Source organism: Tympanuchus pallidicinctus, unplaced genomic scaffold (genome assembly GCF_026119805.1).
Source record: "Tympanuchus pallidicinctus isolate F22 unplaced genomic scaffold, pur_lepc_1.0 scaffold5, whole genome shotgun sequence".
Classification (NCBI taxonomy): Eukaryota; Metazoa; Chordata; class Aves; order Galliformes; family Phasianidae; genus Tympanuchus; species Tympanuchus pallidicinctus.
In genome coordinates, this window is record NW_026294769.1 from 52537621 (window position 1) to 52556170 (window position 18550).

General features: G+C 39.1%; 1 protein-coding gene across 4 annotated transcripts in view; it reads right to left on the reverse strand.

The window, feature by feature from the left end:
* The window catches only part of RUNX1T1 (RUNX1 partner transcriptional co-repressor 1), a 109973-nt gene that overhangs the window by 78626 nt on the left and 12797 nt on the right, over positions 1–18550 (reverse strand). Inside the window, exon 2 of one of the 4 annotated variants that reach the window (XM_052703356.1) lies at positions 12443–12615. The exons of 2 other annotated variants lie outside the window; for them this stretch is intronic. In XM_052703356.1, coding sequence (XP_052559316.1) covers positions 12443–12530 — 88 coding nt within the window. In that variant the 5' untranslated portion in view covers positions 12531–12615. Of the gene's footprint in view, positions 1–12442; positions 13477–18550 lie in introns of all 4 variants that reach the window. One more of the 4 variants, XM_052703355.1, reaches the window with a different exon arrangement.

An 18550-nucleotide genomic window follows, 5' to 3' on the forward strand; every position in this document is an offset into this window, starting at 1 on the left:
AAACCGAACGATATTCACTCTTAAAAGTAGATCTTAATATCAGTACATTGTAAATCCACGGACTACAGCTCACGAAATTGAACTTCCATATGCTGTGTGATTATGCATCTTTTCTGTGTGTAAAAAGCCTTTTTAAGCTGTTATCTGACTACAGTAATTGCCATTTAAATTGATCCATGTCAACAAAACCTGGATCCCTGGAGATTCTCACCTAGAAGTCTGCTCATGGAAGGGCTCGCAGAATGCCTGTGCATCTGAGACTACTTCAGCATTTTCTCAAGCAGCCAGCTGCATGAATAGTTTTTCCCTCTCATTATTTAATACACTGAGGCAGGCTGCAACCCATTTGGCAGCCCTCCCTGAATAAATATCTGTGGATATTTATTCTCTCTCCCCATCCCCCCGTTTTTATAGCAGTCGTCTGAAGACTGCTCTAACAGTCCCTGCACCGGTCCTGAAATTTTAGCAGGCCAAGCAAGGCTGGACAGTCCATTCTGTATAACAGTTTTATTCTCCGCATCTCCCAACCAAGGAAAGGAAATGCAATAGTTTAAACAAATGAGCAGTTCTGCAGTATCACAAGAGTTGATGCTACAAGTAACACCAAAATGAAAGGGACACAAAAAGAAAGAAAAATTGAGAAGCCAACCTTCGGGCAGTGCAGCAGCACCTTCAGTCTTTCCTGGGTGGCTCCTTCAGAAATCATTCAAAAGACTACAAAGTAATTTTAATTAATCCTTGACAACTTTTAGTTTTGGAAATGAGTATAAGTGTGCAGCATAACCTCCGCATTCATATATTTGCCCCCTCCCTCCCCCCATCAAATTTGCAAATTTGATATGAACTTGCTATTGCATTGCTTTGATGGAGAAGAAAAATTCCAAATGATCACCATTTGAAAGCATAGAAACTGCTTTTAGCTTAAACCTAGCTTAATAAGAGAGACTTGAAGTCCACTGAAACGCATCTGTAGTTAATGAAAGCTCTCTATTAACAGTGAAGGAAAAATTTAACTCAAAGATTTTCTGTAGGACTTCTCAACTTCCCACTCGACTTAGAGCAGACTGTTGTGATACATTGTGACTTCACACAGTGGGTATTAAGTGAGTTAATTCAAAGGAGCTGAAACCTCATTGATCCTAATTGAAAGCAATACACCCAACCAAATAGTTTTCTACCCCATCTGCTCTGGCCTGCCACCAGCTATTCAATACAAGAGAATTAATAGTTTCAGATATTCTAACCGACCCAATAAAAGCACTCATTTAAGCAGGACTGCATTAACAAAGTGAAAAACCAAGGGCAAAATGGGTTCAAATGGAGCATTTTACTCCTAGTTGGCTTTAACAAAGCTGAATAATGCTTATTCTGACTTTTTATGTGCAAGACTTGATAAACTGAATGAGAAGGCACTCAATGATCAGTCAACGAGCATTGATGAATGGTCATTAAGACCCCCCCAGCCCGAGGAGAGGCCATCCCACAAAGTGGCACACCAGCTTGAAAGGGCGGACTCACTAATGTCCAGATTTCCCCGCTTGCTTGTTCCACTCTCACTTTCAGACCACTGGCCACCAAATGAGGCTGACATATTGGAAAATAATCTTTTATGGGCGAGTGGTAAATAAAAATGGAAGCATTAGCTGGTCTTTCAAATTCAAATCTGCTAGTTTTGTCGGCCCCCAAACGTTTTGATTTTCCACCCAGCTGGAAGCTATTAGTGTTTTCTTAAGGCATCCCACTGACAGGGCAAACCCAAGTAATGTGCGAGCTGTAAAGCTGATTGCGGAGACAGGACAACTACTTCTGGATGCTTTCTTAATTTTCTTCATTTGACCGTCAAACCAAAGTACAGCAAAGGCAACACCTCTGGGAGATGCTCACTGATTTCTGGCTGCCAGTGATTTCGTATTACCCGATGCAACAGCTGCCTACCTATGATTTGCCACAGTAACTTCCACGTGACTTTTTCCATGACAGTGCAACTACCCTCCCATTTCTACTGTGCTATCACAAAAGATCTTGAGGTATTAATAAAAATCACATCTTCATAAACTTCTATTACTTCTCTGGGAAACAGAATTAAAATATTCCAATGAGATATGTGCTTATCTATAACAGCAGCTCTTAATACACGCAACACAAAACATGTGCCAGACAACAGTAAACATTTCCCTAAGCATTTCCTTATTGGCAAGGCTTTCTGGACTTGGAGAAAGAAAAGACAAATGGGACATTTAAAACATACATAACACTGTGAAACACAGACTGAGATTATCTATACAAATACTTAATATCTTAAAGCTATACTCATCAAGTTGGGAAGTAAATATTCTTGCCTGTCTAAAAGAAATTCTTCATCATGTTACACGTACTGCTAACTAAAGGAATATTGAATTAAATCTATCGGAGAAGAGAAAGCAGTCCTCTCTTTTTTCACGTAAGAAAAATTAAAATCATATTACTTCAAAAGTAAAATCAAAATTTAGTCCTCTAAAAAGGAATTCAAGTCATCTGTTAAGAAAAAGCAACCTTGGTAGTAGAACAGGCATGGCAACCTAGCTTGCTCATTGTCCTTTGATCAGAAAAGGACCGAAAAAAAATCGTTCTTGTTGAAAGCTGTCAGAAATCTGAGCGGCATTTCAGGTGTACTTCAAGTTTAAAACAATAAAAATGACATATAAAGATCTATGGGAGGAGAAGAATAGGTCAACTGAAAATTAATTGCTTGAGAATGGGGAGGGCCAACACAGGCTTCAGTCCTTCGGAGAGCATGTTGCTGTACTCTATGTGCACACTTCAGTAACACATGCGCATGGTCACATGTACACACCTGCAGTGGTGCCCATTTCCTTTGCTCCATCTGACCTAAATCAGGTTTTTTTCTTACATCTTTATTAAATAAAGCATTTGCTACAATGGGGGCAAAATAAATCAGAATTGACTGTAAATTTCATTCATATTCCAAAAAAAATTACCACATCATCTAAGGATAAACATCACCAAGGCACTATGGAAAATTTTAAACAGATTTGGTATCATTTCCGAAGGGACACAACAAAATACTGAAGATGCCATTTCACTGACAGAAGAAGAAATGCAGCTGGTGTGCCTCAGAGATGCCTGGACAACGATACCTGGTCCTGTTCAAATAAGGTCATATTTTAAGATCCCCTTCCTCCCCTCCCCCCCCCCCCCCCAAAAAAAAAAAAGGAGGGGCTCAAGCTATCAGTTGCCTTTTGACTTGAAGCTCAGAGTGCTTGTTCGTTCAACATGGGTAGGGAAACTCCTCCTGCTGTAGTATATTAACCCTAGTTTTGACCTCTAATCAATGTCTTTTCAATGCATAGGATTTTAATAATAAAGATAATGTGAGAGCATATTTGTGTGAAAGAGGATCTACCGCTTGCCATAAATTTGAGCCTTGCATTTTTCTTCGTCACACGTCAATATTCGTGACACTAACTAAACATATTTTATTCATTTGACAAGGACTGCTACATTATATTGAAAACTTTTGTTTCAATGTCACCACCTCCCCGTTTTGACTGATGGCGAGTGAGTTTTGTTAAAACGCAAGGGGTGATAGCGTATGCTCCAGTGAACTTTCCCTCCTCTCAGCACCAGAGACAAAAACCTGCAGCTCGGCTCTGTGCTGGCAGCCATCTGGACAGCTTTCTCTCAATGCCTGCCCCACACCACACTGCAGGCAAAATTTCAGGGCTCTCGAGCTCTGTGGAGCTATTCATGACATACCAATTTCACATTTTCTGCTTGTACGCTTGCAACAATAAATGCTAATGAGGACTATGAATGACATTTTTAAAGACAATAAAAAGGTCTCCAAATCCCTTGCATATGGAGACACTATTTTCTAAACTTCACCTTCTGTTAGGGAGCCATTACGCTCTAAAGGAAAAAAATAACCTAAGGAGAACAATGTGATGATCAAAGCATAATCGAGTCCTTAAGAATTCCAAAGAAAACAATGTTTGCAAAGCTAGGTTAATGACAGACAGACATTATGCCGATGCACTGTGCTACCACTTGAATGCAGAACTCTTTCTCAGTAGCTGCCCTTCTTACCAGGGCACTCAAGAATTCCTGACTGTGGGGTGGCTTTGGGGGCAACATGGCAGATCCTCACTTCTCCTGATGACATGCAACCTCACAAGTCTTGCATTTTGAGACCTTTTTAATTACAAAGCTCTAGTCCAAAAGTAAACCGTCCTCATTAACTGCTTGGAAACTCTATGTTCTCATGGAGATTACTGTACTGATCAAGTGTGGCCAAGAGAAATTGCTAGTTTTAATGTTTTCTTTCCCAAATCTGTCTTTTGCAGTGCTATTGCTACTCTAAATTAAAAGGCTGCCTTTACTCTGGGTAGTATGTTTTGTATTTAATTAAAGACAGTTTCTCTTATTAGCAAAGATTAAAAACACTTTCAAGAAAATCCACCAGGTGGAGCAAATACACAGCGATACACAACATTTATTTATGCTCCTACTGCCATTTTCAACAGGGAAAATGTTTTATATGGAAATATTCCTACTCTTGACCTCCCTTCTTCACCCTTTTGTCATGTATTGATCAATTTGTACTTATTTACTCCATTTATAATCGTACAAAAGCTTTGTTCAAAGGAGCCCTGATAAGAATCTACTGTTGTTGAGCACTTGAGCACTTTTCAATATAGATTTGCAAACCACAATAGTCATTGGAAAGAGTCAAAGAAGTGAAATTAGAGAATAGTATTATTCAATAAAATATTATTTCAAAAAAGTGAAATTAGAAAATACTATGCTGAATGTTACTTTGTTGAATAATACATGTGTACATACATTATATATGTGTACTTATTCAACAGTAAAAGATAATGAGCTTATAAAAAGGCTGGTAAGCATTCAGAAGATAGAGCTCATTCTTACATCAGACAACAAAACGTTTACACTGGCCTCCAGTACAGTCGGCTGGAAAACAGGCCACTGTATGCATTCGTGTAAATAGCAGCACCAGTAACATCATAGCAGTTGCGCTGCACGGTATGTTGATGTTCATTGTTAATACTTTTATTTTTGTGTTAAACCAGTCAACTTCTGAGTAATTTTAAAAGTAAAGTGAATGAGGGCCGTGAATAAATATTCAAGCATATCTACAACAGCTAAAAATTACTTCCCCATTTAAGCTGTTTTCCAGAGCCAGGTGAGAAAGCCACTTCCTCATTAAATATTTTAAGTTTCCCTGATGAAGGAAAAGATCTAATGGCATAAAGGCAGGGGGGCACCTTTTTACGTGAAGAAAATTAAAGTCTTAACAGAAAAGTGGCTATGGATGAGTCTTCTCGCAGTTATAATAGGACAACCCACTGGCAGAGCCTATAATTGCCAAAATGGCAAAGCAGTATCACCAAGTGAACTGCTCTAATGCAGTGCTGTGTCTAGAAACACAGCATAATCAGTACACACCCCTTCAGCCCTTGATGATGGAAAAGCGTTATTGTTTGAGTGACAAAGGGAAGGTATTGATTTTCATAAATTTCCTCTGTCTTTCCATTGTTTCCTTAGTTACACCTTTCCTAGCATTTTTTTTCCTCACTTGTCAGTTCAGAGTCCTCTCTTCTCTCTGCCATCAATACTACCTCTCTGTCCTCAATCCTCTGCCCATCTCCTGACCATTCTACATCCCAGTCAGTTTCTACTACCAAAACCAATCCCAAATGGATTCACCAAATGCTGTGCAATCTGAGGAGAAAGTCCCTGGACGCAAAAGAGGCCAACAGAAGATCTGCGCTTTCAGTCAGCCCCAGATGAATCCGATCACAGCTAGGGACAATTAACATTCAAAATCTTTGTTTCTTTAGGAACAGGGAGGGATCTGTAGGAACACAGGCCCTTAAATACAATTTCATTTTATCTAATTGTTTTGTACTCCACATGGTGCTTAGCTGTAGCCGTTCAAAAGAGAAGTAAGAGAAGAATGTAGAGGTGATTATGAAGTGGAATTTCATACCAAGAGCAAATTATAGCACTTCACACTAGGAGAACATCTGCAAAAAGCAGTGGTAAGTGCTTGGGCACAACGCACGGTGCCAGTTTTAATGCAGCTTGGGACTCTATCTGTGAGAACTTTCCTTAAGCAAAACTGTCACAGCAGTGACTTGCAGATATGCCCAAGCTAGTTTCAAGCCATGTTTCAAATGGAATACTAATTTAAAAGCATTATCTCCAAGGGATTTTTTTTACGTAGCAACCATGCGCTATGCACAACCCTTTTCTGACACTTTCAGAGAGATGGGCACGCAATGGGTGGAAGGAAGGACAGTGTGGCTGCTGTTGTCACCACCCATATGTGGGGAGTTTGCTTTTCCCTATGCAGCAGACTAAGATTGGCAATGGCTGGCTAGGTCATGGCCAGTTCCAGAAAAATATAAAGGTGTATCATATACTAGAAGGAAGGATACATGTTCATACTGACACATTATTTCCTACATATATACAAACCCCATGCAAACGTGGCCCTTGACCACAAACCATCTTTTTTTCATTCTATAGATCCAAGCAATATTTGTTTACACTATGGCTTCTCTACAGTATGGCCGGATAAAGGGATTTAAAACTGTGTGTTTAAGTAATTCGCTTTTACTTAAAGGCCCCTTTACACCAGAACAGCATAGGAGTTCCTACTGAAAAAGGGGGCTGATTCTAAAAGGCAGACTATTATGTACATATTTAAGAATTTATTAGATCATGATTATCGATCTGGTACACTGTAACAGCTCTTTTGTTGCAGCATCCCCTGCAAATCCTTCTTAGATGGAGGATTAGGAGCACAATAGATCATAATGACTCTTTTGGTCCCATTATGCTATGTGTACTCACAGCTGCAGATGCCCGTGGAAGGGCACATTCTCTTAATGAGGAATCCCCTATAAACCCTTTCCTGGTAATGGCCGTTAATGTTTCTGCACAGGAAGAGTATGCCTTTAAATCTTTATTACAAAATCCTAATGAAATACTAGCAGGGAAAATGTAAGTTACTGCTCCAGCAATTTTGATCACACCTACAAAGTAACCAAAACCATTAGCACATGAAAACGTCCTGCACAACTACAGGAATAACTCTACAGACTGTACTGAAAGCCTTCTGCATAAAAGAAAAGGAAACCATAGTTAACTTTTAGCTCTCTGTTCTCCACTCCTATAACCACAAATATCTTTCTTGGACCAGCTTCTGCCCACAACAATGAAACGTAACAGTCACATGCTGCACTGATTTTTGCTGCAAAGCCAGATAAACATGTTCCCTTCCTTTGCTACTTGCACTGTAAGACAAGAAGTCATACTCTGATTTTCTATAAATCAGGAAAAACAAAACCAACAACAAACCATGATATACACTTTCAGTACTTTTCAGTGCCTTTACCTAATTGAATATTTCAGTATCTGTAACCTTGAACTTTCGATGATAGCAGATTTTCTACCTAGGGCTGACGTTTAAGTCCCTCCCAGCCCTGGTCACAGAAAGTATCTATGGGTCACAGGGATTTACCTCAACACTCAATACCTATAAGAACAACTACAACCAACTCAACCTCAATATTTCAAAACTGAATGCAAAGCTGGACACCTAAGAAAATCATGAGTACCAAGAATGGAAGTGCTGATAGCTGCCACCATTGTTTCAACAGGCCATGCCAGAACAAACATTGGCTTGGTTTTATGCCATGGGATGAATAAAAGTAATGTTGCCAAAAGCATGCTGAAAAAGAGAAACTTAGAGTGCCAAGTATGATGATTACATTCATGATTACACAAAGACAACGAATATTTTCAAACTTTTCATTTATTTTCTGCACAGCACAAACTCAAGTCTGAAAGATCTTGCTCCTCAGAAGGTTTTACGTCTGAAAAAGAGAGGTTAAGCAAAGGGAGAGAGAAGAATAAAGCAAAAGGAAAAAAAATGGATTGAGTAGGGAAAGGGTTAACATGTTTTGTTTCAGTCAGTGTTCTACCAATGCCAGAATTACAAGGGAAAGACTAAAAAAGAGCCAATATTTTTTTTTATTATTATTCTTTTAAAAAGAAAAAAAAAAGAAAAAAAAAAAAAAATCAGGCCTATCTGTCACAGCGTTGTCCGGGCTGGAAGAACCGGCAGGAACCTCAGATTCCTGACCAAGCCCTCCTGCACACAATGCCTCCTGAATGGAAGGAACCCAGGCCCGGCAGAGATAGCCCGCTGTCAGGAACCGGCCCTGACGTGTGTGGACAGACAGGGCTGGCCTCGCAGGATGTCAGAGCGGCAAACTGCGGCTCGAGATACTGCACTTTCACACACTCTCAGCCTGGATGTTTTGCTCTTCAGGTAATTAAACAAGGAAACCGGGCTGATGTGTACGAGTCTGACCCCTGCGCTGCGGCTCCACACTTCTGCCTATCAACTTCCGCAAGGACTGCCTGCAGCATCAACAGTCTTCTGCTCTGCTCCCCTCTCTCCCAGTGCCAAGCTCTAAAATGAACCCTCCCAGAATTATGTGCTGCCACTGTCCACTCCTTTTGCTGTTTAAGAAGGGCTAAATTGCTTACTGTTCCACATGCCTTGCTGCTTTTTCATATGAAGAGGGAAAAAGGAAGGAGACTGTTACTTTCTGAGAGCTGTTCCTCAGATTTACTCATAATGCTACCTGGAGGAAGAGAACGTGCGAGACAAAGAAATCATGAATTAATGCTTACGTTCAGGTCATTACTCAAAATGAGAAAGATCCTGAAAAGTCTCTCTGATTCATCCATCCAACCATCTATTTCACTTTCTGAGTCTTTGCTTTACATAATGATATAAATCATACAATCAGGAAAAAAAAATAAGCCAGTGTCTCCTCTCCCTTTCTTTTTTCCAAAATTTAAGAAATGGTAGAAGGCAGGTGCTACCACCTATAGTCTGTGAAAGCCCTGCACATGCTGCTCGCTGGCTGACCCAGTTTCTATGCTCTTTAAATACTATTTAAACAAAATGCTTTTAGAAAGGGTAACATATTCTTGCTTCTTCTGAAAACCCACAGAATAGAATATTGGCTGAGAGAGAGAGAGAGACCAAAAGAAAGAGGAGCACAAAAGCGTGCCTGCTTGTCTGTGTTCAACACAAAGAACATTAAATGAAAACAACTGGCACGCCGCCAAATTCCTATACAGGCAAAGAGATTCAAATAAATTGATTTCACGCATCACACTGACCTGGGATCAGTGAGCAGTGCTACAATACACTTGCTGCTCCACGTGGGGCAAAGCCCATTAATGTTATCAGAGCCACAGCACCTCACCAAGAAGGAAAAAAGGGAAATCAACCTCTGCACACTCAGAAATTCACTTTGGATATGGAACTTCAGCTGAAGTGCTTTGTTTCAGTTTAGTAATAAATACATCCTATTGTCACAGTCTGTTCATCTCAAAGGTTTCTAAGATTGTAATTTTCAAATTAAAATAAATATAAGTGCCATATGGTCACCCTTACTGCTTTTAACATAGGTGCTCTCAAACTCAGTTATTCTCTGTGAATTTCCTCCCTTCACTGTCCACCAGTGTTTTATATAGATTATGGGTTATTTTCTTTGTAATTCAAAAGGTGGATCCCTGCCCAGAATGTTCCTCTTGGCTCAGAAAGTAAACTGAAGAAAACGGCCACCACTCCCAAACACTCCAAATCAACCTGACCTCCCCCAAAAAAACATCATTTGCAAGTCAGTGATAAACAAGGCCCTACTTCTCTGTGTAGAGTCGCTTGGGCTCCCTCCCTCATCTCAGAATTTCACTTTCTTACAACATGTGAAGAAACCCATGCATACTGTAGAATCTCTTCTTGTCATCCAGCCTTTGTTTTTCATTAAGATCTCTCATACCAGCCAGCCACAGGTGTGCACCACATGAACAGATGAAGACCTGATTGTGAGTTGAGTAATGATAATCCTGTGTCTGTAATGCACTCGTCCCCAAGAACCTTATTATATCTGTTCTATGTTAGAAGGGGGAAATTATTACTTCAAGTGGACTCTGAGATGTGTAAGTACGCAAACAATTGATATAAAGACCAAAAAAGGAAAACCAAGAAAAAGACGACATTACAGGAGCAGAAGAAAGGTTAGGATCACCATAAGCATAGGTAGAGGCCACTGCTACAAGAAAACTATAGTCTCAGCCACTTCTTGTCTTGCCTTTTATCCCATTTTTGGTTTCAAATAGTAAGTCAAATCTTTCTGGGCACAGCAAAATCCACACTGAATTAAGATGAGCTTAGACACTGCTATGAGAACAGTTATTCAGCTCTGACCTACCTCTGCTTTTAATGTAGGTTTCTACATCACGTAATCTGAAAAGGCGTTGTCTGCCAAAACATCCATTGAAGTGGGCTGAAAGTTGCTATAATATAAAAGACAAAACTATCTAGGGTAATGAAACAGAAGCTTTTTGATGGATTTCAAAAGAGTGTTAGGCACATCTCTCAAGTCACTCATCCAAATTTCAGTGTGGAGCATCTGGGCCACTTAAGACTAAAATTCTTCAATGTGTTACAAACATATACACCTAGATTTAAGTAACTTACTCAACCATCTCAATTCAAATATATCTCAAAATGGGAATGCCCAAAGATCTATCAATTACTCATCATCACCCATTGCTGTCTTTTCTACAAAACTGTTGCAAGGCAGTTTTGGATCAACTTTTTCACTAAGACAAAAATTATGGTTAACTATGTAAGTTTTGCTACAGAGACAATGTACTTCTTTTGGTATAAAGCTAGATTGATAGGATTGCAAGGAGAGGGAACTGTTTAGGATACAGCAACTTTGTAATGGTAGTGAAGACGCACCTGCTCCCAGGTGATATGGGTAGTCTGATCTGCCCAGTAGTTAATGGGACAGGTAACGTTCTGTTCCCTCCTATTTAATGAATATTTCAGTAGTATGAGAAGATCATTTGGGCTTTATAAAGATGATGTGATTTTCAGCCCTATGCAATCTCTCTTTCTAGTAAAAATGATCAGTATTAGAAAACACGTCTCTCTCCTAAGTTGTAGAAAATTTCCATTATCTTGCACGTGCTCTGACAGCAAGAAACTACAATAAGCTTCACATTAGTATGCCAGCACTGCATGCTTGAGGCGTGAAATCTTTACTTTTACATATATTTATTTTTGAACTCTTTTATGAAGACCTACATTGCAGAAGAAATCAACCAACAACCACCCATATGGGGTACACTTGCACTTTGAAAACTGGACTGCAGATAGAAGAAAAGAGGGTAATTAGAAGATATACACTGTGAAATCAGCAAAATAAAAATGCAAACAAGAAAGTCTGCTAAGAATATGCTTTCTTTTCCACACTGTCTGTGTAAAGGAAGATCATAGAGATACAATGACTTGCTTTAAATCAAACTAGAAACTCAATTTAGAATACCAATTCATTTTTAATAGGATTTATTTTTCTTTAACTTCGTCCACAGAAACGCACAAAGCCTCTACAGCGTGTAAATCTCCTTGCACTACAGCATCCATACAGTACTGTGGGGCCCTGAGTAGGCAATGTCTCACGTAGAGAGGCTAGGGACAAAAAACCAGGCTTCAGCTGCTTTCAAAATAAACCAGAGCACAGCCCAAAGTACTCAGACTTCTTGTTCACTTTATTTTGATATCATACTCCATCAAAGTTATGTCAGAGGCAAAACGGTCCAACACTAAAAAAGGACAGTATCAAGAATGTTGGAAAGCACTTAAACTGAGTTTAGTACTTTCTTGCTATCTAGACACCATTTTAGGAGAAAAAATGCAGTTTCAGTAAAAACAGGAATGACAGTCATAAGTTAAGTAGAAGAGTTGTTCTGCCATCACAGATTTACTTTTCAACTGTAGTAAAAACTTTTGCATGCAAGAAACTGAAATATTCATCCCCAAAACTTCCTGAATCAAATTTAACCCAGATTCCCAATGCAATGAGTTCACCAGAGGCTTCCTCTAAATTCTAAAGACAACCATTTGGCCAACATAATTACAACTGTCCCTTAACCTGGTTGCAAATACTGTTCCAATTCACAGTGCAGTAAACTGAACTTCATTATTTTTACAGCCCAGTAAAACAATATTTATATGCCAGATAAAACGTACCTGTGGCATCAAAAATACAGGAAATGTAGTTAAAGATTGCACATAGATGTATTTACAAGAAAAGAACAATTTTAGAAAAGTCATCACTGAAGGATTTCATTGTTACAGCTGTACTCTTTCAGTGATATTAAAATGATGGCATCACCTTGATTGACTTAGGCAGACTCTTAGGAGGCTAAGGGCAAAGATTTCTGCTTAAATTACAGTTTACACCGCAAGGTACAGTCATTAGAAATAACTTCTTCTACAAGGTATGCACATTATAAAATCAAATATGTTTCTGTTCCTTACCTTGACAAAATTCAAAGTTCCCTTTTTTCCGGCAGTCACCTATCACTAAACTCAGTGCTCTCCAAGTGTTTCTTTTGACAGATATCATTCTCCACCAACCGCTCTGCTAATTTCCTCTTTCCTTTTCTGACTGGGACAGATATTATGTTCACCAGTCCAGAGATCAATCTTTTCTATTGACAACAACAAACGAAAAAAAAGAAAAAAGAAAAGAAAAAGAAAAAAAAAAGCACATATCACAGCCAGTTTGAAGTACCACACCCCTTCATTTGCATGATAATAGCAGTCTTTTAAATAAAGAGGGAAGACAGACCAGCTATCATACTAAATCAACTACCCACATTTTCTTAGTTAATATAAGGCAGTGCTTTAATACCATATTAATTCTTTGACAAAGGCTGCTTAAGAAGTTGCCCATTTTCATCTGTGAATATATAAAGGGCAACAAAGTCAGAGCAGCCTGCATGCCTCTTATTTACTAATTCTGTAAAAATGACTGGTTTTAGATGCATTAATATGATATAAAATATTACATACTTTACCTGGTTGAACAGAAGCCCTAGAGAATAATTTATTAAATGAATGAGGTTACTGAAAATAGAAACCTTGCAATTACACAACACTATATGAATTTGTAAGTCATAACAGCAAACACATTTTAAGAAAGACAGATCAAAAAGGTATTGGATATATTTACAAGTCATCCTCCCACTTCTGAAAAGGCAATTTCTCTCCCACTCCAACACCTACATGAGCTGTTTATTTGGGTTACACAAATACTTTCTCATTAGTATGAGCCTATATGACAGCGCTGTCAGTTTTTCCAAGACATTAATATGCTTTCCAGGGTTCATAATTATGTCAAGGCAGAGAGGTTTGAGAGCCAGGCACGCAGTTATGTCCATGCTACAGTCCGCATCCACTGCTCGCTCAGGTGTTTCAGGACATACAGTTAAGCATGCAGAAGGATCTGGCCACAGCCGCATGCATCTACCCAAGGACCCAGCCCGGACTGCCTCCTGGACTAGATTATGCTGCAAAAAAAATGGATCACCTGAGGGCATTTTCAAATGATGACATTTGTACTGATGCTCAGAACTGCAATCTTCCCCACAAAAAAAAAAATATGTTTCTCTGCAGCCCTGGCCTGAGCCAAAGCCCTGCTATTTCAAGAGGCGTAAGGGGAATGTGGGACTGTACCCAGCACTTGGCAACTGTTCACTTTCAATATGACACAATTGCTTTTGGAAATCTGGGAAACAACTGCCAAAACAGGGTTAGGACTACCCCAGTAGGGTGCAATAATTATTTTTTCTAAAATTATTATTACCATTTGGAAATTCTGTAGTTGTCACCATGTACATACTCTGGCATTCAAAATTACCTTTCCACAGTGCCTTATCTGAATTCTGTATTTTTCAAAACCTCAGACTTCTGCATAACACATTACACTTACACAAATGCACACAACATTCCCTAAACTGCCATTATTGTTTGATTTGAGTGTTACAGCCATAAACTCTTGCCACTAGCAAAGCTGAAAAATACTTCACTGACCAAGTGGCCCTATTAATTTCACTGAGCTCATTTAAACATTAAGTTTTCTACTGAGTGACGATAGCACAATCTGGTTGAAATATGGGTTTACAGTGGAACAGTAAATTAGCATCATATTCCGGATTCAGAATTACACACAGCAGCCATCTGTAAAGATGTATTCATGTTTTGTTAACCTTCACTAATTTGGCCACTAGAAATAATTAAGATCAAATATGTTAAATTTTGTAATCTGTAACAATTCACTATTTTTGTCTACTAAATAGCATGCTTCTCTTCAAAAGGTTTTTAAATCCCTTACTGTACCACAATAAGTTCTTACTCAAGAATAAAAAAAAAAAAAAAAAAAATAATCAAGAAAAGTACCCATCTGTGGCCCACAGTGGAGACACCACTTTAATCTACTGTTCTTCCTTTGTTACAGCCTCAAGTTCATTTTCTCTACATACCACATTTTCTAAAGTGATGGATGCTTTCTGCTATACCCATTCCACAGTAATCTGCCTTTTATAATGCATTTTTGCTTCCCAATGCGTAAACAGTTGTTGTCTCTGGGAAGTACATGCAAAATTGTCTAAAGTCTGAACTTCACTGAAAGCAGAATACCTCAAACAATTTGTAGTCTTACAAGAGTGTTATAAAAAAGGATCAACATGTTGTATTACCATGGAAATTTTGAAAAACATACTTTCCCAAACAAATATTACTTTTTCTCAATGGTATGAAGTAATGAAAACCACATGTGTAAATCTGCGATCCATGCAGTAGTTCAAGCTGCAGCTAATAGAAAATACAGAGAGTGAACTCTGCCATATAAAGGATTCTTGTTACAGAAATATAATGTGAAAACCAGATGCAGACAGAAAACCTTAATCACAGATGGGAATGTAATCACTGGCATACAGAATACTTTTTTGATCAATCTCAACCATATGAGAAATGTATTTATTTTCTAAGGAATGCAATAACTCGAGAGAGACTTCTATTTGAATTCAGTTAACCTCATATTCACAGTGCTTTTATCTTATATATAGAGAGGGGGTGATATAACCTGAGCCAAGTTATTAAGAAGAGCCATTGGCCCTGGCAAATCATTCTTGTATCAGCTTATCTTTCAAGGAATTAATAGGATGTAAAGACTACAAATATCAGAATCAGCCTCAAAAGAAATCAACCACTATTGCACTTCTCAGTTACTGCCAGAAATCTCTTCATCACCTAAGCACTTTTCTGGTTAAATTTTTCCTGTAATATGTGGTTCTTCAGAACTACAATGCAAAAAGCACATTGTTGTGCTCAAACTCTGCAGATTAGAGCTGTAAGAAAGAACCTCCCAATCTGTTATAAAACCGGAAAGTATCATCTGCTCAAAATGTTCAGTCTGTTCCAGGCCTCCTCCTAACTACTGAAAGTCCAAATGAATGCCTAACTACTGGAAGTCCTAATGAATGTCTTCCACACATACAGATCTCAGTGTCAGAAAAAAAGAACACAATGCGCTCCAGCTATATGTTTACATCAAGACTCTTAAACATAGCTTGCATTTTACCAGGCAAGGCAGACCAGGACATCTCCTACACATTTTCATTGCTAGTGACTTTCCTGCACAACATTCAGAGATGGAAATAGAATCACAGAATCACAGAATGGTCAGGGTTGGAAGGGACCTCAAGGATCATGAATCTCCAACCCCCTGCCACAGGCAGGGCCACCAACTTCCACATTTAATACCAGTCCAGGCTGCCCAGGGCCCCATGCAATCTGGCCTTGAACACCTCCAGGGACGGGGCATCCACAACCTCTCCCGGCAGCCTGTTCGAGCACCTCACCACTCTCATAGTAAAGAACTTCTCCCTGATATCCAACCTAAATCCTCCCTCCTTTTCTACAGCAGTAGAAACTGCTGAAGAAGAATATGTAAATTGAGACTGAATATCGAGTTCAGGATTCAGGTCACAGATACACTACCAGCAGAGCTCACGCTGTCACAAGAACTCTGCCTCTTCAAAACACCATGCTCCTACCTCAGGCACCTCATCTACCCAGACAAATTTTACACTTGGTGCTCAGACTGGACTCTCACATTAAACTGCAAGATGAAGAAAGAAAAAAAAAAAAAAAAAAAGAAGAAAAAGAAAAAAAAAGCATTTGTTTGGAAATGAAACTGAAGAAAGCCTTCAAAGACATCAGGTGCCCAGGCTGTCAGCCCTCCAGCTCTGCCCTTCTGAATCTGTTGATTTTAAGAATCAACAGCAGGAGAATCTCCTTAGGACTCGACTTCTCAGCAATGGCCTATCATGGGTGTTCATCAGGCTAATTCCTTTAAATGCATTTTCTCAATGGAATGCCTGCATGCGTGATGGCATTTGAAATAAACTACTTGCTGCATATGCCTTTTTTCATCCTATGTCAACAACTAGTAAACTGGATGATGGAAACAGTTTGATCCTATCACTCCAACCAAAATTTGGATTGTTTTTAAATCATCTTGTCTACTCTGCCATTTAACTCTGAATTTCTGAGACTGCAGCATCTATCAAGAGCGCAGGATTCAACATTTCACTCTGAGTCAATAAGAATTGGACGTACTGGTCTTATTTCTAAACACGCATGCTTCAATTAATAATAAACTTGAGCCAGATATACATTTAAATTGCATGTTTTTCAGACGGCAGAATCATCGTGTGTAGAGTGCAAAGAATGGAGATTAATCTTCCAGCTGTAAAACAGTTCCATGTGAGAAAACAGAGAGACCCTGAAAACTCTTGCTTCATGTCATGTGTGAGTATGTGTGTGCCTGCATCTTTTTCTTCCTCTCATCTAATTTCATCTGTGAGACTGTCCCTAGAGGACAAGAGAAGAGAGAACCAATTATATCCAGAGGTTGGTTTCTCCAAAATGAAGGCATCTGTTCCATGCCAACGACTTCCACATGGAAGGAAAACAGAACTTTGAAGGCATCTGTGTTCATGGTTGACAGTCACAGATCTTAGGGTCTACTGTAATTGCCCAGCTGCAAACACAATTTGGTTGCTGCTGCTGTCAGCTGATCTCACACAGAAAAGAAGGGAGCTTAATCCCACAGAAAGTAGCTGAATAAAAATCAGATATTCTTACAGGAACACTGATACCTTCTCCCGTCTGATGAGAATACTTTTTGTAGTAAAATGGCTTTGATAGAACTAAATTGTGAAGCCTATTTTAATGAACCCTTTACCAAATATTCTACTTTAAAATGCTATTTTGCTATTCTGTATATAACATACAAGTTTAGGCATAAAGTACTCATTATTTGTTCATATTTCAAGCTGGTATTTTCTAAGAGTGATTCAGAAACTAGCATGATTCACCAGCCACAGAATCCTGCAGCCCACCCCACTTGGGCAAGTAGTCTTAGTAAAAGCAAGAGTATACCTGAACAGAAGCTTCTCCATTTCCTCTCAAATGCATGTGGCAGACAAATAACTTTCATGATATTTATTATTCAACTCACACAACTTCCAGTGTGAGTGGATGCTTTCCAAAAGACACTTAAAGAAATGTTACTGGTAGCTCAAAACCTGTGTTACAACACTGGGAGCAATGCTTGCAGTGAAATACTCAGCAGTGCTGTGCCTGTTTGTGTCTTCCAAAGCACAGCACTGAATGCCAACATGGGACCAAGAATACTGACCATGTAAATGCAATACAGTGCACTAAAAGCAGAGTGGCCTGAGCAGAAAAGGTGTTTTCCTTCCCTGTCCTCCACTCAACAGATAAAAGTGGATCAAATACTTCATATACCAATGATTTTTTGTATTTTCTTATGTAGCACCTCTATCAACAGGTCGAAAGAAAAAAAGTACTGAATGTTAAGGAAATGTCTTCTCTTCACTGTAATTGTTTTGTTTTAATAACATTAGTTATTTTGCTGGATTTCACCTGCCAACCCTCACATACACAGTACTTGGCCTTTCCAGCCAGCAGTCTACACAACTGAGAAAGGCCAATAGGATTCCTATGCAGTTTCCCTTGCCTGGCACATGCCTCCAGTTATTACAGATGTGCGACGTAGAGAACATGGAGGGGGACACAGCAGATCTGACACTTCCTGACCACTTCTAAATTGCCTCCAGGAAGGACAAGAGTTGGGAGTAAGGACAATTAATACAGCCACCTGCTTCCTGTGACCTCCTGGGGAGCAGGCATGGCCACTGACAGCAGGCTCTGGCACTGTCACTGAGGTCCTGCCCATCCTTCTCTTCCCAGAGAATCTCTGAGATAATAAAAACAATAGTGGCCAACAATAGCTCTGTACGATAAGGAGAAATTTTGGCCTGGACTTTATTAAAAAAAAAAAAAAAAAAAAAAAAAGTAAAAATAAAAATGCATTAAATAAAATTAAAAATAAATAAATGAAGAAGAAGGAAATTATTCAAAACCTCCCAAGCATTTCATGGGAAGAGGACAGGACCCATAAATCTCAGAAACTGTCCGGGAAGTGATACATTGACTCACTCTTAAAACTACTGTAGCTGTTATTTACTGTAGCTGTACATGTCTCTGGAAAGT